Source organism: Sturnira hondurensis, unplaced genomic scaffold (genome assembly GCF_014824575.4).
Source record: "Sturnira hondurensis isolate 20B ecotype Veracruz unplaced genomic scaffold, ASM1482457v3 Scaffold0015596, whole genome shotgun sequence".
NCBI classification, from domain to species: domain Eukaryota; kingdom Metazoa; phylum Chordata; class Mammalia; order Chiroptera; family Phyllostomidae; genus Sturnira; species Sturnira hondurensis.
Window position 1 is genome coordinate 9440691 of NW_028088227.1, and position 21862 is coordinate 9462552.

The 21862-nt window shown below is 41.6% G+C and overlaps 1 protein-coding gene across 1 annotated transcript in view; it reads left to right on the plus strand.

The window, feature by feature from the left end:
- Positions 1 to 21862, plus strand: part of LOC119000131 (beta/gamma crystallin domain-containing protein 1-like) — a 64630-nt gene that overhangs the window by 17596 nt on the left and 25172 nt on the right. Inside the window, exons 3-8 of the mRNA XM_037064967.1 lie at positions 3782 to 6128; positions 8750 to 8797; positions 8886 to 9004; positions 10618 to 10783; positions 13192 to 13331; positions 20572 to 20698. Coding sequence (XP_036920862.1) covers positions 3782 to 6128; positions 8750 to 8797; positions 8886 to 9004; positions 10618 to 10783; positions 13192 to 13331; positions 20572 to 20698 — 2947 coding nt within the window. The remainder of the gene's footprint in view (positions 1 to 3781; positions 6129 to 8749; positions 8798 to 8885; positions 9005 to 10617; positions 10784 to 13191; positions 13332 to 20571; positions 20699 to 21862) is intronic.

The following is a 21862-nucleotide window of genomic DNA, read 5'->3' on the forward strand; positions in this document are numbered from 1 at the left end:
GAGTGAAAAGGCATGTTAGAAGAATCCAGCTCAACAACAGACTGACTACTTGCTATTAAGTTGACTGATTTTCACACCTTTACTGAGTGTGGTACTGTGCTTTGAACTGTGGGGGCAAGTCACAACTCTGATTCACCAACCTACCCTCGAAGAGCTTATGTCCCTGTCTGGAACACGAGATGCTGGCAAGTCGAATAACAATATGAAGTGGTATCTGATTGAACTGCCAGTGGATATTGCTGACCATAGAGGCTGGAGGGGTGCAAAAGGGAGAAGGAAATCCCAGTTGGAGGACTTGTGCTTTGATGGTGATGTGAATGGTAAGGGTGGACAGGATAGGGAGGTGCTAGGAAGCTCTTAAGACCCTCCCCCTTCCCACTCTCTCACTCCTCTACCTCCCAGTCAGCACTGGTGAAGAATGAGTACCAGTGTCTAAACTACTGAAGGTTTTCCTGCATTCACACATGTATTGAAAGAGCTGCTATTTTCACAACATTATCAGTCTTAAACCCAATGGTCCATTCTATTTGACTTCTTGGATAGGCAAGCTTTAAAGTAGAAGGTCTGTTTGGTAAACACATGAAAGGAAAGTCTGCTTAATGAATAACTTGAGCTACCTCACTAGCTTCAAACCTGGAGATCTTTGATGTAGTCAGCTATTTATTCTGCAAGGGCAGCATTGGAGAAATAACCTGAGTGAATGATGCCCATTATTTGGAGGAGGCTGGTGTGCCAACATTCAGACCTAAGTGTGAGCCTTAGAGAAATGTTCCTGTGTACCTGGTTAAGGACGCTTCAGCTCCCCTGTCTCCCAGAAGGAAACCACCAGTGGGAAAACCAGAAATGTTACCCAGTTAAGGGACGGGGCAGACGAACCTAGGGAAGCAGATCTCACAGTGAAACTCTTCATGGCATCGGCAGCTAAACCAGGTGTCTTTCTCAGCACTAATTACTTTCTACCTAAAGTTTTTCCTTTGCCAGGCACAATTTATTTAATTTTGTTTTCCACTGGGCCTCATACTTAGTGAATTGGCAAACTATTGAAATGGAAAATTAATCATTCTTTCTAGTCCTTTTCTGTTTGATGGGGGTTTTCAAACCCTTTAATTTCCCCCTATTGCCTTTTAAGAAAAGATGTTATTCAGATTATGAAAAAAATATTGAACCTGAAGTTTTAGAGTTAAACTCTGTATATTTCCTCAAAAATAATGACTATGCAGCAGTATGTTTCTGGAAGCTGTTAGAAAAATTGTCTTCAGTTCTCTACAACTGAATGTTGAGATTCCTAAAATGTATTTAAAATAAGGGGAGTTTTCCTTTCATGTTATAACTATAACTGTAGCTTTTTAGACTCCATTATTTTCCCCTCTCGCATTATCATGAAGGCATTACAACAGGAATTATAGGAGTCTTTTAATCACTTTGAGCTAGGTAATTGTAGTGACTCTTGGTAGCAAGAAGTTAATAGCAGGGAAGATTGGTTGTAAAATACATTTTGAGCTTGGTGTAAATCTTTAATGCGCAGATGCGTTTCTTGTCTTTAAGGCAGCTTGTTGGCTAACCTATAGTATTTTCCACTTACATCACAAGATGCACTTTGATGTTTGACTGTTCTTAGAGGTGATTAGTGAGGATTTGTTAAATGTATATTCCCTGGTATGTGAACATCCCTCCCTTGCTAGCTGATAGCATTTGTAAGCATTCTATTTCTAATCATCTCACTGGTTTTAACATTTTACCTTTAAGGAAGTGCTGATAAGTTAATTTGCTTTTAAATTGAATATATGGCCCACAATGTGGGAGCCTAGACACCTTGTGGAGATACTGAGAAAAGCAAGGCCTGGGAGAAATGAATGAGACTACATCAAGTTTAGTATTTAAGTGAAATTTTAAATAATGAAAATCTAAATTCTTAATGCTGCATGTGGGAAGGACTTCTCAAGTTTTCTCCCTTTATCCAGAGGGATAAGATGTCCCACCGAAAGTCGTACTGCCCATTCCTCCAAAAGGCTGCTGAAGCCCAACCTTCTTGAAGGGCAGGGAGTCCCTGTGGGAGACAGTGCTTCTGCACTTTGTGTTCTCATTATCATGGTGGCCTGGTAAAGTGTGATTGCTGTATCTTATAGATCTTGTGATAAATCATTGACTCCTTGAGTCATAAAGCTGGAAAGAGCCAGAGGAGGTCACTGAGGCGAGTCTCATGGGACCGATTCTGGGGAAGCAGAACAGTAGAACGGTCCAGAGCACGGATCAGAAACCAGAACACCCAGCTTCCAATCACGGCCCTGCCCTCACTCGCTAGCTGTGCGAGCTCAGGCAAATTATTTACCTTCTCTAAGCCTCAGCTTCCTCATCTTAAAAGAGAATGTGTAAAATTGTACATTAGGCAAGCCATAGAGGTGTTTCTCAAGTGCTTGGAAATCAGTGAATTTTAGTGGTTATTATCTCCTCCATTTTATTAACCACTAGACCAATAGTTTGGATATTTGGGGTTTGGGTTGTTTTTTTAGCTTTGGAGACCATTCTTCTAGGAAAACAGATGTAAAAGTGATGTGTAAAACACATCAGTAAGAGTGATTCTTATTGAAAGGAAGGTGGCTGGCCAAGAGCCCCACACCTCAGTCTCCACTGTCCCCAACGGCAGCCCTTGAAGGGAATTCCAAGGGTTACTTCAACCATAACTTGAGGGGGGCAGTTTAGGGGAGGAGGAACCAACTCTGTTCTCAACTCTCCAGTTTTTCTTTGTTTACAGATAGAGAAGGTAGAGTTCAGAGAGTTAAAGTGACTTGACCAAGGGCACACACACATTTAGTGTGAGAGCCAGGACCAGAGCTTGCTAACGTCAAACAGAGAACATTTTGTTTCTCAGAAAGAAAAAATGTGTACATTCAGAGACAGGATTACCACTGGGGTCGATTAGACCTGAGAGACAAGAATGACAGCGGAGACGCTCTGCCCGAGAAATGGTGACCAAACCAACAGTTGAGTAATGGATGAGTAAATTATGGTACATTCATATTATTGGCTCTTATGCAGATATTAAGAAAACTTTTCAGATGATTTTTTTGTTAAATATAGGGTTAAGTAATCTTATTTTTAAAGGCAAGATACCAAATTTTATGAATAGAATAATCTTAATTCTGTTGAAAATATTTAATGGCATATAAACAGGCTAAATTGTTAACAGTGATATTACATCTGAGTGGAGGATCGTGAGTGATTTTTCATTTTTATGTTTTCCAAATTTTCTGTAGTGAGCATACTTATGTAATCAGAGAAAAATTTTATAGGGGTGGATGAAGAGAATACAATATCCAAAGAGGTAAATAATAGATAAATATTTTTGTGAAATCTAGCATTTTGAGATAATGTAAAAAAGCTATGGCAAAATAAAAATTACAGTGTATGTTTAGAGAAATCACTTACATATTTAAAGTCTGGAAGCATGTTAACTATTTAAATTTGTTCTGATGTTCTCCAGACCCTAAAACATTTTCTAACTCTAGTGTCGAGCACTGTGTAAAGCCGCAAGGCACCTGATAAACTTGGCAACCTCCCACCTGTGGACTTTCTTAGTTACGTAATTGTCTCATCCCTCCTATGGAAGCAAAACGTTGATTAAAAATAGTTAATAGCGTATTTCGGATTGTTTAAAAATAGTTTTATACTTTATAAAGTTACATATCAGAAAGATGTTGGCTTTTTATAGTTTTGTAATCAATTGGTATTTCACTTTTGCAAACTAGGTCAGTAGCTTTATTATATCGCTCTTCTCTTGCAGCCCTGCCAAGCCCAAACATGTGGAACTAAATTTGAAAAACCCCAAGAATCTTGACAGTTTGGGAAATGAGCATAATCCATTTAGCCAGCCAGTTCACAAAGGAAACACTGCCACCAAAATCTCCTTATTCGAAAACAAACGGGCAAACAGTAGCCCAAGACACGCTGATATTCGAGGCACAAGGAATACCCTGGCCTCTAACAAGACATTTGTTGGGAGGGCAAAGCTGAATTTAGCCAAAAAAGGCAAGGAAATGGACCAACCTGAAAAAAAAGTGATGCCAAATCGTCACCAGAATGGTGTCCTGGGGAAGGAAACCTCTGCGGAAACCAAAGTTCTTCCCCCTGAAGAGGAGATTCTCCCAGCGACCAGCAGTCCCAGGATAAGAGGCACGGAAGGTGAGCCCACTCAGGGCCAAGCTGCTCCTTCCGAGCTTAAACAGGGTGACCAGGCAGGTGTTCACACAGATGCTGGCTGCCCTTCCGAACAAGGGGATACTGCTCTGGTTCCCATCCAGGACCACAAACTCTTAGGAGACAGCGACTCAAAGGCTGCTAACTGCAAAAGACTTGTACTTGAAAATACGACTGAAACAGCACAAGACATTTCTGCCATTCTTGGTGCCAGAGATTCACCACCAGCTGCACCAAGGCCACAGGATACAATTTCTGACTCACAGCCCCTAGCTGAGTCATGCAATCAGCCTTGCTCACTGCCTGCGCCCATTCCTGTGGCTGTTCCCAAAGACACATGTGCTGAAGCTCCCATCAGCAACTTTCCACGCACTGATCTAAAAGTGTCAGAACACCATAGTGGAGGTATTTTGCCTGAGTCTCATCCGGATCATGAGAAAATGCCCCCCTCCACACTTGGAGGAGAGGGAGAAGCAAGCCCTCCTTTGTCCACAGAGCAGAGCCCAGAAGTTGTGGGAATTGAGAATCCGTCCAAGGTCCTTGTCCAGGTCAGGTCCTTTGTTCTTCCCGTGGAGAGCACCCAGGATGTGAGCTCCCAGATCATCTCAGAGAGCACTGAAGTTAGAGAAGTGCAGTTGCCAAGTTGTCACAATAATGAACTTGAAGTGGTTTCCGTTGCAAGTTGTGCTCCCCAGGAAGAGGAAGTCCCGGGCAATAAGAGCACACCACCCAAACACATTCATTGCGAAGAGGAACATGTAGCAAAATCTGGCCCATCAGTCATGCCACTGGACTCGGAGAAAACCCTGTCCATCCAAGCTCCAAGTCAGGAGGACAGAACACCCCCGGTGGTTGGTTCCAGTCCCACTCACTCCCCTGCCAGCAGAAATCATTTAGAGACTCCTCAGAGGCCAGATCAAAATGTTATGAATGGCCAGGGCAGCCCTGCCTGTGCCTTGAACGTTTCTGCTGGTAGTGATGATAGTGTATTTGATTCTTCTTCGGATATGGAAAAATTCACTGAAATTATCAAAAATATGGACAGCACCGTTTGTGTGCCTCAGAAAAAAAAGAAAGCCAGAGTGCCAAACTCTCCTACCCCCCACTTTTTCATGCCTCCTATTCATGAGGACAATTTGGAAAAGGTGTTTGATCCCAACGTGTTTACCTTTGGTTTGGGGAAGATAAAGGGAGGCCAGCCAGAAATGTCACCAGCCTTACAGCTGATGCAGAATCTGGACACAAAATCCGCACTGAGGCCCAAACGTACGTCCACTGAGCAGAGTATCCTCTTCAAGTCCTCGCTCGCTCAGGCTAATGGGAAAGATGCCCCTCTGGCGGCTCCAGAAATAAATGACAAAGAGAACAGGGATGTCCCAAATGGTGGAGTGAAGAGATCCAGGCTAGAAAAAAGCGCACTTTTTTCGAGCATGCTGTCTTCTTTACCACAAGACAAAATCTTTGCTCCCTCGGTAACATCAGTCAGTACCATGACCACAACTTTCAGCTCTTCTCAGAACACTTCTCTTTCTCGGTCTTCTGCGTCACAGCCCGTGGCTGAGGGTGCCCCACCCTGCGCTGCAGATAGAGAACAGCCACACTTTCCGCCCAACAGCTTCTTGAAGGTCTTCAATTTCGACTCCTCAAATGCATCTCATTCAGGCTTGAAAAGTCCAAGCTACATGGAAAAATACCTGCAGAAAGAGGAAACCCCAAAAGACGTGGATTCACGAAGCAACCTACACTTGCCAGAAACTAAGTTTTCTGAATTTTCAAAACTGAAGAACAGTGAGGATCCGGAAAAGGCAAATCACGTTGAAAGCGCTCTTACATCAAACTATGGGAACAGTGACACAGACTTCATGGGTCTTTTCAAGTCCAGACGGTTTGACTCAAACCTTTCTTTCCCTGGAATGTCATTATCAGATCCAACAGTAAGTAGCAACATGTGATCATTTCTTTGGGGTATTTATACAGTGAGAGGATAGAGGGATAATGAGCAATGCATGTTATTCCTTTAGGAATGGGTATGCTTGTCGTTTTTTAATTCATTGACTACATACTTGGAAACCTATGTACAAGGGACTGCCAAGGTCCAAGAAGAAGTTACTAAGATTCTGTTTTCAAGGTATTCCTAGTTCAGCAGAAAAAATAACTTACCGATATTTTCAGGTACTTGTGAATTTATATGCCATATTATAAAAGGTATAGATAAAGCACCTTGGGAGTTCAGAGACAGACAAGATGTTTTTTCTTACCTAGTTTTGCATAAAAATGCTAAGTACTATAGATACAATTCTGAAAATTTGTGAAGCAGCTTCCTTTATTTGGAAAAGCCCCTACTTTTTCCTAATCCCTTTTCTTGTGCTGTGAGGTTCATTCTTCCTTTCCAAAAGTAGCAAGAAATGTATATGTGATGCATTGGAGAAAGAATTTTCTCTTTATTTGGAATTAGTTTTCATCAGGGAAGTGTTTTTCAGGCTTCCTGCAGAGCCTAGGAGGAGTGAAAAATTTTGGTTCACATCAGATCTTTCCTTTAATATTGCACACAGGGCAGCGAGATATGATTTTGAGCAACAGTGAGGGTTTCTATAGCTTCTTCTATCTGCCTGCTGGCATGCTTTCCTTTATTCAGTTTTTGATGTGAATCTGTGCCTTTCTGTTACCAAGCTTGACACTCAGGTTGAGAGAGGACAGGAAGAGAGGAAAACAGACCACAAGGTTTAGAGGACAGCGCCGTTAGCCCAGACACATGGTGGCCTCTTTGTTCCTGTCACCCACCCTGTGAACCAGGCCATCTGCCACGTGCAGGCCATCATCCAAAAGAGTTTACCCAAGCGGAAGGCACCTTGCCCCTCCCTCCCACGGACAAGGCACTATGACACGTTTCAGTTTGTTGTATTGGCTTTGCTACCGGCCTGTCATAGAAGACACTTCCGGAAGCTCTTTCAAAAAACGTAGTTGGGTTTCCAGTAGAGGTGCAGAGCCTTCTTTTCAGAAGTTTTCAAATTTTTGATCTCAGGATGATTTTATGTTTAAAAATTATTGAGGACTCCAAAGAGCTTTTGTTCACATGGGTTTTGCCTGTCAGAATTTATTGTATTAGAAATGAACACTAACAAAAATATAAAATACAAGAACACACAGTGTATGTTTCATTAGCCATCATGGCGATGATGTCATAGCCCTCTGGAAAATTCCACTGTATACTGTGAGGTAACGAGAGAGAAAAAGGTAAATACCCTCTTCTCATGATAATAGTTTTGACCTTATGGACTCCCTGAAAGTACCTTGGGAACCCTCCGTGGGTCCCTGGACCACAGTTTGGGAACCGCTACTATTTGTGACCACTTACATGATCAGTCTGTAGCTCTCAGAAATATAAAGCTTTTAAGTATTTCTCTCAAGCACAAAATTTCCACTGGTCCACTTCCCGCTCATTACGGCCTCACTCTCTGATTATCCTTGGATCACTTCTGCTACTTGACAGCAGTCTGGTGAGCATGACAGCAGGATATACAGTTTCCCTGTGGAATCCCTTGCAAAACCAAGCCAAATGGGTACAAAGAAGGAACAAAGTGCTTTATACCTCCTTTGTTTTCCTTTAAGTTTTGGGCTTTGTTTATTATATTAACTATTCTATCTTCCATGTATTACCTAAATTTTGTTTTAAATTGTAGGCTTTTCCTTCAGCTTATGCACTTCTAATGTGTGCATATAAATAAGTAAATGCCATTGTGACTCTAATAATGCTCTACTGAGGCCTTCCTCTGTTCTTTGGGTCATATTCCACTCTGCATGTCAGATCAAAGGCAGTCCTTAAAACAGGCATCCTGGTCAGCATTGAAAGTAGTCAGTGTTTTATAATATTTTTACATGTGTAATTACTATTTTTATAGTGTTACGCATTTCTGGTTTTACTGGTCTTGTCACATGGTCTTGAAAATGATTAGTTTTGTAGCTATATAAAAACGTATTTCATCTATCAGAAAGGGCGTGATTAAATGTACTGTGTGCAATGTACATTGTGAAATAATCCGTAAACAGGCATTTATTCAGACTAGTAGTTATTGTGTGATGGTAGATGTTACTATGAAAAAACAATATTTATAGACTCAATATAAGGTGTGTATATATGAATACATAAAATTAATTCAGCTCATTCTCGATAAGTGATTAATACATTATAGTTTCTCTTCCTTTGAGATGATACCGAGATTATTTGAGTTATAATCTGTTGCGGTCTTATTCTGTAAATTCAGGTAAAACACAGGGCTAACTCTTGAGTCCTACATTTTCTAGGTTGGTAACACTAGCCCAGGCATTTACATGTGGAGGAATTGGAGTGGCAAATTCACTTGGGTGAGGGAAGCTCTTAATAGTGTAGACTGAAAGAGAGTTTTAACACAATTATGGCATAGATAAAGGTAGACTTGATTCAAAATTGATAAATTGTGAGGTGAATATGATCTTACTCAGAGGGTTATGTGAAAAGAAAAGAGGACTGTTATGTAAAGTTTAATAACTTGTTGCGTTTTTGTTCATCTGATTACAGACCCTTAGAGGAAGTGTCCAAAATAAAATCAATCCCCGACCTGGAAAGGTAAGGTTATTTTCTATTTCCAGTCTAGATTCTGTTTCGGTTTGATGAAGCACAGTAAGAAATGCCTCCCTCCCCCCTTCCCGGGCAGGTGGTGATCTACAGCGAGCCGGATGTCTCCGAGCAGTGCATCGAAGTCTTCAGTGACACTGAGGATTGCAGCTCCTGGAGCCTGTCGCCTGTGGTCCTCATGAAAGTTGTCAGAGGATGGTGAGAATGGCACTTTCACTTCCTGACTCAGGGCGTCTAGGTTTTACATGTTTAACTGCCTTTTTGGTTCTTAATCCTTATTTAAAATTATGTTCTTTTCACTGTAAAGGACAGAAAAATACTAGTCACAATGAGTAATAAAAGGAAATCATAACAAAGAAATAAAATATGTTTTTCAGTCATGTTTCTGATTATAGGGGTGATACGTGTTCTTTGCTAGAGAAATCAGAGAAGTGTAGCAGTGTGAGTTTCTTTTCCCATGTAACCCACACAATGTTGGTCTGGACTAATGAACATTGGAGTCCATAATATACTTTTGATTTTTGAATTTTCAATAAGGCTGATAAGAATTATAATGGTTAACACTGGTAGGATTTTTTGAATTCCGTAAGAGAAAAGGTGTTTTGCTGACTTTTAAAATAATGGTTTGGTAAAGGACTAAGTTAAAAGTTACTTTTCAACTTTTTGATAATGGCTAGTAAAGAAATTGGTGAAAAAATCTTTTTCACCAGCTTAATTGCTTCTAAAACATATACAGGAAGTTGAATTAAGAAAAGCAGTAAAAAACTTGCTTACGTGGCATGAATACTTACTTATCTTTGGTACCTATTTATAAACTTGTATCAAATAAAGCAATAGAGCCCTAGGTATTTGTGTTTTAAAAAATTAGTAAGCTTTTCTTTTGGTTTCCATTTGATTACATATAAAGCATCTTTCTTATAAGGTTTTAGGTATTTTACCAGATTTTCCTATATAGTCAACATATTCACTAGGAAAATTCAATTAACTTTTGTTCTTAAATTTGAGAACTGAAAATAACACTAAGAGTTTTTCTTTAAATTTTTTGTTTTTCATACAGTAGTGCTTTTTTGCAATTTTTGTTGTCTTTTGTCTTTTCTTGGAAGTGTAAACATTTATGAGCAGCACTGTTATATACAGGCTTTGACAAAGCAGGCTTACAGTTGTGAGTATGTAAAACAGAGTTGACTCCTGTATTATTATTTATTATTTTTTCAAACAAATGTAAACCTACTTTTGCCCGTGCTTGTGTTGACATGACGTTTTTCTTCAATGTTTGGATATTGTTGCAAAGGATATTTTAAAAATGCTTTCTATTATTAATATGCATGACTAGAAATAGTAAGTTTAAATCTTTCTAAGAGAAGTGTTTTCTACATATATAAAGAGGAATTACAGTAAAAGTCCATTTAGCAAATGTATTACTATTTACAAGTCTCCATTGCCTGACAATTCTATTGACATCAGTATCTCTATAACATTAATATTGATAGCAAAAGTTCTCTAAGATCCTGATACAATTTTTGAATTATGAGAGTCCAAATTTTAGTAAATTTTAGTTTTATGGAAAGATTATACACTTTCATTGTTAGAGAATTGGCCATAATATATGATATATATATACACCATATATATACACCATATAATATATGATATATGTACATACCATGTATAATATATATATATATTATATATATGGTGTGGTGTGTGTACACACACGCATACACACATAGTGGCTATTAGCCAGAATATTTGAGTAAGCTAAACCTCTCTCACCAGAACTGGCTAACAATTATGCTGTGTTTTATGCTTAGTTGGATTTTGTACGAGAAACCAAATTTTGAGGGGCATTCCATCCCCTTAGAAGAAGGAGAATTGGAACTTACTGCTCTCTGGGGGACAGAAGATGTTTTGGAAAGAAAAGAGGAGGAAGAGTCTGCTAAGCCTGTGGTGATTGGTTCATTGAGACATGTGGTCAAGGTAGGTCACGGGACAATGAGGATCCGTCCATCTACCTACCCAATATATTTAGTCATTTTTTAAAGCATTTTTAAAATTTTTTTCAAAGATTTTATTTATTTATCTTTAGAGGGGAAGGGGGGAAGAGAAGGAGAGAAATATCAATGTATGGTTGCCTCTCATGTGTCCCGTGCTGGGAACTGGCCTGCAACCCAGGCATGTGCCCTGACTAGGAATCAAACCGCGATCCTTTGGTTCGAAGGCCTGTGCTCAATCCACTGAGCTACACCAGCCAGGGCTATATTTAGTTATTGAATGCCAGGAGGGAAAAGTTCATTTTATGAAATAAGTGATTGGAGAAAGAAATTGATTGGTGTTTATGGATTTACTTTCTGCAATTTAAGTAATTGTACAATTTAAATGAATTAGAAAAGAATCATGCTCATTAGTTATTTCTTCCACGATAAATCTTGAAGGTTAATTTCTCACTCCTGGCCCCCACTCCCATCCAATTCTCCAAATGTATTTCATGTAATAACCTGGCTTTGATGAGTTCTGAACGAACAGATTTTTCTTTTTTTTTTTTACTTTAGCTTTATCGTTGAGTTCTGATTGCCTCAAGTGGCTTATAGGAGTTCTATTTTGGAAAAATAAATAATCCAAAAATAATTCAGTTGATAATTCAATCTGGAGTCTTATGTGGGCTTTAAAAACTGGGTATTGGAAGCCGGTTTAAGGACTAGGTAAAATTTCCTTGGTTCCTTTTCGTACCAGAGTCTTTCTTTGTGGCTGTTGGGATTTGACAATTTTACCTCTTAGAAACATGGTTAATGGTGTTTTCCAAGTGGAAAATTAAAATGCTTTTGTGAGATAGGGATGGGTATTGGGATGCAATAGGGAGAAAGGGAATATTCTAAACTGAGGAAGACTAAGGATGAGTAAAATTTCTTTTTAAGTAAGTGCTTACATAATGTGATAACCCTAAGTAATATATGAGAAAGCTTATTTTAAAATGTCATAGTTAGTGGAATAATTTGCCTGCAGTTTTTATTTATCACTCAAATCATATTGGTAGTGCAGCCATGTTTTAAAATATCCAAATTCCACCATTGTGAACTTTTCTGAATTCTCTGTCTTCGTCATAATCTAATCTGTATTTTTCTCTAGTTGTAACCTAACTACAGGCATGATGCTGTTTTCCTTTTTTTCTGCGTAACACTTTAGTTTTCAGTCCTTGTCCTCTTTCCATGCCATTTTTCTAAAGATCGTGCTCCCATTGGTAACGTCCCTCATTGATTTGCAACTGGGGGAGGTATCAGAATAGGTGTTCTCAGAAAGGTGGGGAGGCGAAATGAAGCATATTGGTAAAGAGGCCTCTGTTTTGCCTGTGAATAGCAGGCAAATGACTCCTTTTCGTGTCACTCACTACATCCTTCGGGCTTTCCATTGCAATGAAGTACAATTATTTATTTTTCTTTCTACTTTCTGTGGAACTTAAGGTTGTTTCTAGTTTTTTACTCTTTCAAACAACACTACATGAACATTTTTGTGCAGAGAATAATTTACACATTTCTGATTTATTTCCTTGGGGTGATTTTTTTCTGAAGGGTGTCATGTTAAAAGGTAGGAAGACTTTTATGGCTCCTGATATATCATGAATTATTGTTTTCATTTTTACACATTGCATTTATGGTTTTTTAGAAGCACTAACGTAAGTCGCCACATATATTCAGGAAGTGCATTGAACTCGCTTCCTTTGGTAATGTTTGAGAGAGCCTCCCCTGAACTAATACTCAAGTGCTGTTGTTTCTTCCGGACATTAGTTCATCTAACTCAGCAAGCAAGTAGTGGTGAAGGTTTGATTAGCACTTAGGCCCTCAGCCAGGAGAGGCCTTTGAAGGATGTTTGATAGACCATGGGCACGCAGGGCACAGAGCAGCGATCAAAGTGCAGAGATTTGTGATCATCCTAACTGAGCTTTTGTATTAACTTAGAACCAGCATCACAGAGGTTCAGTCATAGTCGGGGGAGTTTCCACAGGGCACTTAAGGGCACAGAACAACAGCTGAGGACGAATCCTGGCACGGCCACTCTGCAGACCAGATTCTCTGGGGCTGGGTGGTCACATCAGAGCAAGTAACTAAAACTCCTAGCACCAAGGAAAGCCGAGCAGTTGTTCATTGAGGATGAGAGAAATAAATATGTTCTGAAACTCTAACAAAATACATTTTTGGTGATCTTTGCTTGAATGTAAAACTCAGACACATAGTGAAAGCAACATGTCAGCCTCAAAAAAGCACATATCGTTCAATCGTGGGTGAAAAAAGGAAAGAGACGAAATGACAGGTGCTCCATGTGTAGGGAAAGCTTCTGTTAATTGTTTGAAAACTGAGCTTATCTATGTGTGAATATATGTATTTCTCCTTCAGGATTACAGAGTTAGTCATATTGACTTATTTACGGAGCCAGAAGGGCTAGGAGTCCTGAATTCCTACTTTGATGACACCGAAGAAATGCAGGGGTTTGGTATCATGCAGAAGACTTCCTCCATGAAAGTGCACTGGGGCACGTAAGTACTTGTTTTACTTTAAACACAATTTTAATGAAGCTTTTTTGGGGCGAGTGTTGCACTGGATAGAAGAATGAAAACATTCTGTCTCTGATCTGCTTGTTGTTAAGAAATTATTGACTAAAAAGTTGGTGTTTTTCTTTTTAATAAGGCAGAGAACACGCTGATTCTTTTGTACAGCTCTGACAAACTGTAACAATGTCTTGGAGGAAGTGCAGAGGGAAAATGAATGTTTAATGTAGGGATTTCCTATCACGGAGGAACCTGACTCATTCAAAGCTGAGTAATTCAAAGGGTAATTCTTGGCATGTGCCCCTGATATTTTAGGCAGGATAGAGGCCAATGCACGTGGTACTTCCTTTAATGTTCCCACACAATGCTGTCCAAAGCCCCTAGGACGCTGACTTCACAAATCACGGGAAACTGCAAGAGTATTTTGAAGGAAATGGGGCTATCTCAGGTGGGGGAGAAATGAGGACAGAACGCGCAGGCTGACACACCAAGGGTCAGCGTCTCTAACACGGAGAGCACAGTGCAAGGCTTGGGAACAACATCGTGGAGATGCAGGGAGAAGAAACCTGAACATTAATGTTTCTTTATATTTTATTTAAAATTGCCTCCTTTTAAAATTTTTTGTATGTTTTCTAATAAATCCATTGTATATTCCATGGTAATGTATAATTTGTAAATATTCATGTATTCAGAGTGCGCAAAAATATTTATTAGTGGGATATGCATAGGACAATGCATATGTAATGTGTCAGATGGTAAATACTACAAGAAACATAAATTGTGAAGAGGGACAGTGGTAGTGCTATTTTCCACAGGGTGATCAGGGAAAGGTCTAACCTGGTGTACCACCGGGAGGAATGCCCTGGGGATATTTGAGGGAGGAGGGGCAGGGGCCGGGGGTGGCCCAGGCAGGGAGCACAGTGTTTGCAGAGCCCTGCTGGGCACATGTGGGAAGCTGGTAGGAGGTCCAATGGCTGGATTAGAATGCGCTGGGAGGAAGCTGATGTGCAGAGAGGCCTGGGGTCCATCAGGCCTTCTAGGCTTTGGGAAGGATTTTAGATTTCTCAGAGTGGCATGGGTAATTGTGAAGGAGTGTGATCTAACTTGTGTTTTGGAAAGGTCACTCCAGCTGCTAAGGAGAAAATAAACTGTGATGCGGTGAGTGTAGAAGCAAAGGAACAAGTTAGGAGGTGGTTGTAGTTACTTACATAGGCAACAGGGTTCGATGGCTTAGACAGCATGACGGTGCTGGTGAGAAACGATCAGATGCTGGCACATTCTGAAGGTGGAGCTGACACCATCTGCTGACAGACTATACATGAGGTGTGAGGGGCTGAGAGACGCTAGGGTTTGGGACCCCAGCCTTTGTTGGAATCTCGAAACACGAACGTAAGTCCCAACGTTTATTCCAGGGGGTCGCCTTTTTAGTTCATTAAAGTTGTTCTTTTGGTTGATGTTTGAAAGAGCCACCCCCCCCAAACTAACCCAAGTGTTACTGTCTCTTCTGTATATCAATAGTTCCACAATCAAATATCAATAGAGGTTTAAGAAGACTTGGAAGAGCAGGTTAGGAGGAAGAGGGAAATTCCAAGGTCAGTCTTAGAGAAGTGAGGTTGGACTTGCCAGCTGGCCATTGAAGTCAGAGGTCAGGGCGGAGGTTGGGTACCGGAGACTGGAGTTCTGGAGGGAGGCTGGAGGTACCAATTTAGGAGTCACTGGTGTGGAGAAGGCTTTAAATCATGAGCTGGGTGAGATGTCAAAGGGAGCGAGTATAAAGAGCAGAGCCGTGGGCACTTTTATATTTAGTAATTGGAAAGAAAAGGAGGAATCTAAACAAAAGAAAAAAAATGTCTTCGTCTCTTACTGCCTTGAATTTTTTGCCATCAATGAGATTTAAAATATGAGTGTTGAGAAATATCACTTTCCTTAGAAAAGCATGAACTAGGCATCTGCCATAATGTTTTAATCTCAATATGTGGAAGGTTTCCTGACTAGGCTTGGGCTGTGTGGAGCTAATGAGCTTCACTTAACATTTCTTACCTTGAGGGTAAGTTTAACTTGTCTCATAGGTGGTGGCCACACACTTGTCATAGTTTTCATTTATGATGGCCTTGCATGGCACAGGCCTCTTCTTCCAGGCTGTTCACTGCTGTTGCCTCTAGGAGAAGAGAGAGCTGTCTTGGATGTCAATTTAAAGTCTGGGCACATTGAACTTGCTTGGTCAGCAATGGGACCAGGCCATTAGTGCTTTTACAGATCTCTAAGGGGAGTCCTGATGGCTTGGGAGAAGTCGCTGATAATAAGTGCGACCAGAGAGCCCTTTGCTGTGGGAGGCACTTTCAACAGTTCCCTTAGGAGATTTGTCCCGGGGCCTGCTCGCTCTGGATTAGGCTCTTCTACCCAGACGCAAAACAAGGGTGTGGCTTGTCAGATTTTTACTGAGGGAAATGAATAATTTCAAGATCCTTTTTTTCCCTGTTCTGTTGAGCATAGGAAAGATGTAGAGGTGAGGGTACACCTTTTGGGGGGCATATTTCTCATAAGCAACAAAGAATTTTAAAACCTCAAAGGAAGCCTAAAGAGCATCTATTTAACCAAGGAAGACAGGCTTTGGTCCACGTTAGGGATTTGTCGTTGGCAGAACAGTTACTAGAATACAGGTTTTCTGACAAACGTCAAGGGACATTTTTTTAATAGCCAAATATTTTTTATCTGTTTTATCATGAAATAATTGATCGTATAGAAGAATGTATGTGTGTATATGAATTATGAAGCCCAGTGATGAAACAAACCCTTGTGCGCCCACCACCCAACTCAGGCCCTCGCTGTTGTCACAGCGCCCTACATGGCCCACCCCAGTCCCATCCTCTGGACCCCTCTCCATGTATGTAACTGCTCTCTGGAATTTTGTGTTTTCTTACAACTTTAGTTTGCAGAGTGGTCCTATAGTATCTGTCCCTATAATATTTTAGTTGTGCTTGCTTTCAAGTTTATAAAAATATTTTCAAAGTGCCCTGTTGCTTATTCAGTTTTCTCTGCATTGTTTCCAAGATTACCCATATCGATGAATATATTTGTATTTTATTCTTTTTTATTACTATATAACATTCACTGTTTGTATTTCCTTGTGGAGTATACCATATCAGAGCCCAACTTCTTACCATGAACATTTTCAGACATAACAAAAGTAGAAATAGTTCAGTGAACATCCATGTATCCTCCACTTAGATTTAATAATTACTATTTTGTGCCCAGACCAGTGTGGCTCCACTGGTTGGAGCATCATCTCATAATCGTGAGGTTGCAGGTGTGACTCTCCGATGCGCACGTACCTAGGTTGTAGGCGAGGTCCCTACCTAGTCTGAATGCGTATGGGAGGCAGCCAGTTGTTGTTTCTCACATCAGTGTTGCACTTTCTCTCTTTTCCTCTCTCTAAAAGTAACGAAAAATGTCCTGGGGGAGGGATTTAAAAAATTAATAATTTGCCATAGTTGAGGACGCCATGACCCTTCATTCCCATATACTTCACCCTGTATCTCTTTATGATGACATTCTCCTGCATAACTATCTTCATCACATGATGAAGTGTTATGGCTTCATTCCCATACGTTGGTGGTATTTCATCTGTAGCCCATAACCAAATTTTCCCAATTGTCTCAGGAACGTCTTTTATGGATATTATTTAATAATCAAGAGCCAATCAAAGTTCATATAAGCTTACTTTGTTGTCTGTCTCTTCAAGTCTCTCACTCTCTGAAGCACCCCCATCTTCGTTTCCCGTGACGCTGACGTTTCGAAGCATGTGGGGGCGCTGTTTTAGAGAATGTACCACACTCTGGGTTCGTCTCTGTCTCCTCATGGTATCATTTAACTCATTCCTCTCTTGCCTGAATTTTCTATGTTGGAGGGGTTGGGTCTAGACATATGATCAGATGCAGGGTGAATGGGCTCAGAAAGGTCACCTCGTGAAGCTACTGCCACACACCACCTTTTGCCATGTATGATGCACACCTGCATTTTTGTGCACATTTTGTACATGGGATTATCATACCCATTAATATACCCGTGGCATGTAATCATTATACCCATGTATAATGTACATCCTTATTTTTCCCTCAAATATTTGGGCAAAAGTGTGCGTTATGCATGACAATATACGGTATGCATGTGGCATCACAGAGGTGGCACGTGCTAACCAGATCCCTACCCACGATACCAAGCTGGATGGCTTGGTAAACGCGGTGCCTCCCTCACCTCTCCTTTGTGAAGTACATTTTTCCCTGTGAGTTTCATAGGTCACCCTCTTTCGAATGACCTCAAAGTTGGCACGTTCGTAGGTAAACTTTTGAGTCCCCAGTTGGTTTCTGTAAATAGCCAACATTCACATGTAGCCGTGTCTGGAGAATAACACTTGGGATCCAACTGGAAATTCTGTTTTTGGTGTAAGAGCAAGTGAACAAGATAAGACAAGTTTTTCTCCTGTGACTTAAAGGGCATTTCTAAAGCAGGAACTTCATACATTTATTTTAAAAAATAGATGAAGGGGAAGGGTTGTCAACAAACATGTACAAAGGACCCATGGACCAAGCCAAAGGGGGGTAAGATTGAGGGTGGGTGGCGGGGGGAAGTGGTGGCAGGAAAATGGAGACAACTGTACTTGGACAACAGTAGGAAAAATAGATGTATAGATGGGCATTGTCATCACCTCAACAGTATTTATTTGCATGCACACATTTGTTAGGTTTGTGTTAAGAAGCCCATACTTTATAGTTGTACTGCATATTCATAATATAGGCAAAAGCTCATTACCTAAGTACATGGGACAGTAAAAGAGCACCTTTAGGACCTGAGGGACACTGCCCGAAGATAGTTTCCCCACTGCCGAGGGCCTCGTGAATAATGCGTCTTGTTGGAAGAGAATTTAGGAAAGATGAATCACTATCTTGTTGGAGGAGAATTTAGGAAAAATGAATCACACTCTGTAAATGATTTTTCAAACTCCAGAGTCTGTCCGACATTCAGAGGCGTGGTTCCCAGGATGCCCTCAGTGCACACTCTCCGAGGAGTGGTCTTGCAGAGTGGCCTTTCCGAGTGTGTCAGTTTATGTCGTTTGTCAGCACACCCCCCTTTGCCCGAAGTGATTTGCTCCTGCCAGTGTTAGGTGACTGAGTCACAGGCTTCCAGGGCAGTGAAGCGATTAGCATCGGGTGAATAAATCCCCTCTGAACTCAAACTATAAAAGGAAAGACTTAATGAGCTGGCACTTCGGTCAGCATCATCTCAAAGCCTCAGAGTTACTTATGATGAGCCATCCATTGTGGTTATGAAAAACTGAGCCCATTCACTTGCGAGGAGTCAGACTTCGAGGCCCTGGGCTTGTTAGCATACTGGCACCGTTGATGACGAACCGAGTTGTTTACCCAGGGTGTGAAGTGTGTGGCGTGCCTGTAAGAGCACTGAGTTCTAAAATATATCTAGTGCACCCTTCACTGTCATGCTTAAACGTCAAGGGGGTTTACAGGACCCCACTCCTTTAGCTCCTGTTTTCTAGTGGTTCAGGGGTGTGGCAATGGTGTTATAAGATAAGCCTCTTTTTCCCCTTGGGTTGATTTTTTTATTGAGGTGTCTGTACCATTTGTATATCATAAGTGTATAAGCTGAGTGAATTTTCAAAGTGTCACCATCACCCAGATCAAAAAAGAGAACATAACCAGGACCCCAGAGCCCCCTTACATGCCCCGTGGTTGTCCCCTCACTGGCACTGTAACGGTTACCCTGACTTCCGACACTGGATGCTTTTGACCCCCCACACACACCACACCCAGCCTCTCAGGTTTGTCTGTGTATGGATGAGTCTTCAGTAGGATTTTGATTGTAAATCCCTCTATAATTAGCAAATCTAAAGAACGCACTGATTTATCCTGGGGGAATTCTTAACAAAAACTATCACCAAAAAAAAAGGGCCTTCGGGACAAAACTGGGAACAAGAGAAAAAGCAAAGACAGGGAGAATCAGACCCATTTGCTGGTGAGCAACTTCATTTCCAGCCCTTCCTTTTGGCCTAGTATTCTGGGGAACATGGTAGAGGGCCCCGGCCAGGACACTGGCAAGACCCACAAAGAATTGGAGAGCGGAAGTGATCACAGAGAATTCTGAATTTGTTTATGAAGATGCAATAGCCCTCATATAAAAATCACTTCTCCAGCTCCCTTACCTTCCCAGAACGCACCCCCCTCACCCCAGGAAGCAGAAAACTGATTGAGACTTTCTTTGTCCTGTCTTTACCAACAGTTCTAACAGACCTGATTTCCTGGTTTCTAGCACATTGGGGGAGGGGAGGGCTGCTGGTTCCCTGACACGGAAGTGGCAGTGGACCCACCTAATAAAAGAGCGTGATATTGAAAAGCCATAAAAATCCAAGAGCCTACAAAGCTTTGCATTCTGGGAGTAAGTAGCCTTACGGACCTTCAGAGCCCACGAGGACAGCACTGTGCGTTGTCAAGCTCCCAGTGGCGATCCTGAGTCATTGGGAGATTACTCAGTGAACAGGGGAGATTACATGCACTCCCTGGAATGAGAAAAACTGCATCCAAAAGTGATTAGGAGCCTGGGTCTGGAGTCAGCAGGATCAGCCCTGCATCTGGAGTTTACAGCTGCGTGGCCCTGGGCAGTTTACTTGACCTGTGAAAATGGGGACGACAGCGTTCTATCCTCATAGCATTGCTGTGAGGGTTAGAGGGAATTCTGTGTGGCATTCCTTATCCAGCTCTAGGTGGATGCCAGCTGTTATTAATTTTTGACCTTATCTCACAAATGAGTAAAGGTGTCATCTATTCTTTGGTTACAAATGAGACGTTGCCTTTTAAAACACAGCCCGAGATTTCCCAGCCAGGGCCTGTCCACAGACACACAGAGCAACGAGGTGACTGAAGTTGTTCAAAGGTCAGCTGCGCTTTTATCATTTGGGAGTAATAGAGATGTTTACACTTTGAAGCAGTTCATGATATGCATGAAAATGAGTGGACAAAAGCAGCCACAGAGACAAGCAAAGACTCTTAAGGAGAGGCACATGTAAGGGTTTATTCTGCCTCACGTCTAATTGAGTGTTAACTGTACATCGTCCAGCTCCATCCCCATCCTCTCCTATTCTTTTCCTTGCTCATCGGTGGGTCCTGTGTACCGCTGAAATAATAACGAACTGTCTGTTTCTTTCCTCTTTGGTGCTTAGATGGCTGGTTTATGAAGAGCCTGGATTTCAGGGTGTCCCCTTTATCTTGGAACCTGGCGAATACCCTGACCTGTCCTTCTGGAACACAGACGTCGCATTCATTGGATCCATGCGGCCTCTGAAAATGGTAAAAGTGAAATGTAACTGTTCTCGGAGTCAGTGATTTTTTTTTTTTGCCAGCCTGACATCAATAATTCACAGGATGTGACTCAGAAACAATAAAGTAGACTTTTAAAAACAAGTATGAATTAGATAGAACTTATTGCTAGAAATAATAGAAAGGATAACTTGCTAGATGCTACAGGTGGAATAATGTGGAGAGGCCCATGTCCTTTGCTTTCAAGTCATTCTCGGCCTCGCAGAGCCCAGATGTGGGCATGGAGTTTACCTAAGCCCACGGCTGGTTTAGGGACTAGAGAAAGTGAAGAGTTAAACCTTTATGGAAAATGAGGAGAAAGGACAGATAAAGTCCAGCTTGTGGGTGATGTGACAGAGTAGGGGATACTTAAGAGGATAAATCAAGTTGGATGGGTGATTTTGTTTTTATTTTTTATTTTTTTTATTGTTACCTGAGGACATGCTTGTTGATTTTAGAGAGAGGAGAAGGGAGGGAGGGAGGGAGGGATGAGGAGGGGAGAGAGAGAGAGAGAGAGAGACATGGATGGGAGAGAGAAACATCGATTGAGACATCGATCTGTTTTCTGACCTATGCCCCTGACCGGTGACCGAACCCACCACCAAGGCATGGAACCCACAACCTTTTGGTTCACAAGACAATGCTCCAACCAACTGAGCCTTACCTGCCAGGACTATTTTTAAAAATGTTTTATTTATCTTTTAATCCTCAGTTGGGATATATATTTTTGATTTTAGGGAGCGAAGGAAGAGAGGGAGAAAGAGAGAAACATTGATTGGTTACCCCTGCACAGGGAGTGAACCTGCAACCCTTTGCTGTATGAGACGATGCTCCAACTAACTGAGCCACCCAGCCAGGGCCTTAGATGGACACCTTTGAATGGAAATGTCCATCGTAGAATGCACTGCATGAGCCAGGCGGGGCTGGGAATGCGCAGGGTGTGCTGTGGACCAGCCCAGTTGTGGGGACAGGAGGCTGGGCTAGGTGGCAGCTCTGGGGGCACTGGGGCTGGATGTCTAAATGCATGTTGTCTTCCTAAGCATGTGCCTTGGAAAGGACCCCCTGCTTCCTCTGCCCTACCCCTCCCTGTGTTGCGCCTTGTTCTCTGCCTGGTTCTTGTGCAGGACCCTGAGCCTCAGGAGAACCCAGGCTGCA